Below are 3,942 nucleotides of genomic sequence, written 5' to 3' on the forward strand. Positions count from 1 at the left end.
TTAAAAAATATGCTAAAATATGTTAATTTTAAGTTTATTGTTGTATAAGTAATAGCCCCCCCCCCCTACCTTCTCCTTTAGCATATTCATTGATTTGGAAAAAGCATTTGATAACAATTGTCATGTAATTCTTTTTAAAAGGAATTTCATAAATTTTAAGGAACCACTATAACATTAAATTGATTTTTAGATATTTCTTTGATGTTGGTCAAATTATGCAGCAAAAATACCATTTGGTAAAAAAATTTTAAACTCATATCTTACAGCAATTGATATAACTATGGACGAGCCTAATTTAAACCAAATTAAATTACATAACGCTTTTAAAAGTCTAAAAAAAAAGGTATAAACCAAAATAGTGTCAATGTACTTGATTCTGTTTTTGACATTATCGAACCTTCATATTTTTAAACTTTTAATCTCTCACTGAAAAAAAAAAAAAAAACTAAGAAAAATTAGAAAAAAAGGTTATTCAAAGCAGAGACTTAAGCATTATTTCATGTGTGTATGTATGTATGCATGTGTGCATATATTATATACATACATGTATATATTATAATATAATATATACATGATATATTTAAATACATAACAATTATACTGTTTTATGTATAACAATATTATATTTGTATATTATATTGTTATATATATAACAATATTATATATTTACATATTATTTGTATGTATGTATAACAAGTATGTATTTTATACATACATGTTATACATATATACTTATAATATGTATGTATATAATATTGTATAGTATATTATGTGTATATTCTTATTTTTAATATATATATATATATATATATATATATATATATATATATATATATATATATATATATATATATATATATATATATGTATATATATATGTATATAAATGATCTTTATAAAGCTTCTAATTTAACGACCATAATTTATGCGGATGATACGAATTTATTCTATTAACACAAATGCATATAATATGACTGAAAAACTAAAAAAAATTTTATATTGGTTCAAAAAAATTGATTGTCTCGAAATACCGTTAAAACAAAATAAATACTTTCTTATCCAACTTCTGAAAGAAAAAAAAAAGAAAACTTAAAATTTCTTTCCTGACCTTTTTATTGATAGTACAATCATAAAAACAAAAAAGTTACAAAACTCTTACAATAAATAAAAACTTATGTTGGAACTGATAATGTTTTTGCAAAATTGCTAGAAGCGTTGGAGTTCTATATAATGTAATATCCTATGTCTTACTATATATAGATTAAATAAATACCCATTAACACAGCTATACAGTGATATTTTCGTGCACGAGAACGAAAACGAGAACGAAAAAAAAAGCCTTTCGTTTACGAAAACGAAAATTAGAACGAAATTAATTTTAGGAACGGGAACAGAATAAAAAAAGGTAATTATAAATTTTCGAACGGAATAAAAACTGAATCAAAAATTATTTTAATACGAAAATATTTTCGTTCTAGTTTTGAAACAAGTTGAATTGTTTGATATATATAATTATTATATTATAATACATTATTATGATATATTATTCGAACTTAATTGAGTTTTATTCAATTAAGTTCAAATAAGTTTAGTTATCATATAGTTTGAATATATTTATTCGAATATATTTATTCAAACTAAAAAAAAACAATTTGAAAGACAAACACAACTACGCGATGAGTTTGTGTAAACTTTGTGCTGGTAGGAAGAGGAATAGTTCAGCATGGAAATGGTTTAATTACGATGCGTCATCCGACAAATCAGAATGTTTAGTCTTACTTGATGTTGAAAAAGTATGCAACACAAGGTTGTGTGGAAAGAACCCAACAAACCTTAAGGTTAGTTTATCTGTTAGAGGAATTGTTTTTATTTTGAAACAAACGACTCATTTTTATCATTAAAGAGTAAATATTCAATGACGTATACGAACTTATTTATACATAAGTCGATAAACAGATAGATAAGTAAAATATAAATATACAAACAAAAAATTATACAAATATACTTATTTTTGTCTAGCTTCATTTAGCAAGAAACCATAAGTCTGTACACGTTGAGCTGGAAGCGTCGGAATTAAAGAAATTAAGTGAAAAAAAGCATACAGGGATAAAGAGAAAAGCAGTGAATGAAAGAGAAAAGCAGTGGATGAAATTGGACCCACTCTTTTAGAATCGTCCTTAAATCAGAACCAGATGTTGTTTCAATGCATTAATCTTAGGAATACCGCATGGCCTACTAATTTACATGAGCATAAAATTCGACTAAACTCTCTTATTCAAATGATAATTGCAACATGTAATCCAGTGACATTGGTGGATAATGCAAGTTTTAGAAAGTTAGTTAATACCTTGGATTCTAAATTTTTATTGCCTGCTTCTGCCAAAATTGCTAGCCTTATGGTTTTAACGAGAAAACTTCGCGACCTCTATCTGAAGGCAGGCGCTTTACAATATGCCTTATTGCTGAACTGAAAAAGGTCTTACTAACGGGTGATGCGGAAGTTATCGGACAAATCCCAATTTCATTATTTGAGCATAATGATTAGTTTTTGTGGTTTTATGCGTAGGCATAAACGTTCTATAAAATATAAACTTTTATATTTGAAACACAATTATTTAAATTGAGGTTAAATGCAGCTGAACGAGAATCTTTTCGAAAGCGACTAAAAATGTTTTTTGTAAATAAACCTAATATAAAAATTAAAAAAATCGTAAATCATTTTGAAAAGGAAGGATTTGCTCGAAGTACAATATATGATAACCTAAAAAGACTTGAAACTGTTCAATCGTTTTCTGATAGAAAGCACCCTAGTCGTCCGACATCCTGGACGAAAAGAAAAGAAAGCCGAATTATGAGACTTGTCAACAATCGAAAAGAAGTCAGTCAGAGAAAAATAGGTATTAAATTCGGTGTAAATCAATCGACAATTGGTCGTCAATTAAAAAAAATTAATATTAAATATAGAAAACGTAAAAAGACTCCAAAATACACTATAGAACAACAAATAAAGGCAAAGAAAAGAAGCAGGAAACTATTTAATCAACTCTATAACACAAGATAGCTTCTAGTCATCGATGACGAAAAATACTTTTGTTTTGCAGGGGACAACATGCCTGGAAGTTCTGGATATTACACAAACAGCAAAAAGACATGCCCAGAAAGTGTTCGCTTTATAGGAAAAGAGAAATTTCCAAAAAAATTATTAATGTGGATAGCCATATCTGACCGTGGTATGTCCGAGCCATTGTTTTGCACTTCCAAGGCTGTAGCGATCAATTCATCAATCTATATTAATGAATGTTTAGAAAAACGACTTCTTCCGTTTTTTCACAAGTATCATGGAGACTTTAACTATTTATTTTGGCCAGATTTAGCAAGTTCTCATTATTCTAAAGATTCTCTAAATTGGATGGACCAATATGTCTATTACGTTGATAAAGAATCCAATCCCCCAAATGTGCCTCAAGCACGACCAATTGAAAATTTTTGGGGACATTTGGCACAGAAGGTTTACGAGGGATATTGGCAAGCTTCAACAGAGCAAGTTTTGATTGATCGCATTAAACTAAAACTACAAGAAATTGATTTAAACTTTTTACAGTCGCATATGAAAGGCGTCAGAGCAAAATTGAGATCAATTGCAGATGGTGGTGTTTTTTCATATAAAAAAAATATATTTTTATTAAAAGATAAATGTTTTATTTAAAAAAAATATAATAGTTTGTTTTTTTATTTATAAATAAGTTATTGACGTTTTTATTTTGTCCGATAACTCCCGCATCACCGGTTATGTCCTTTTTAGAAATTTCTGTTATTTGTTTTCACTGCAAATCCGATAAACCAATACATGCTCTGCTTAATTTGTATTTTGTGAAACATCCACATACAGGTGAATAAATTGCTAATTGTTTTAAAAAATGCCTAAAGTATTGGAATGTTTCC

The 3,942-nt window shown here is 27.4% G+C and overlaps 1 protein-coding gene across 1 annotated transcript; it reads left to right on the forward strand.

Annotated features, from left to right (window-relative positions):
- The first annotated feature begins 3,109 nt into the window (after positions 1-3,109).
- Positions 3,110-3,706, forward strand: LOC136083483 (uncharacterized). Its single transcript, XM_065802884.1, has one exon. It carries the CDS (start codon positions 3,110-3,112, stop codon positions 3,704-3,706), a length of 597 nt encoding a protein of 198 aa, XP_065658956.1.
- The last annotated feature ends 236 nt before the right edge of the window (positions 3,707-3,942 follow it).

Source organism: Hydra vulgaris, chromosome 08, assembly GCF_038396675.1.
Source record: "Hydra vulgaris chromosome 08, alternate assembly HydraT2T_AEP".
Lineage (NCBI taxonomy): Eukaryota > Metazoa > Cnidaria > Hydrozoa > Anthoathecata > Hydridae > Hydra > Hydra vulgaris.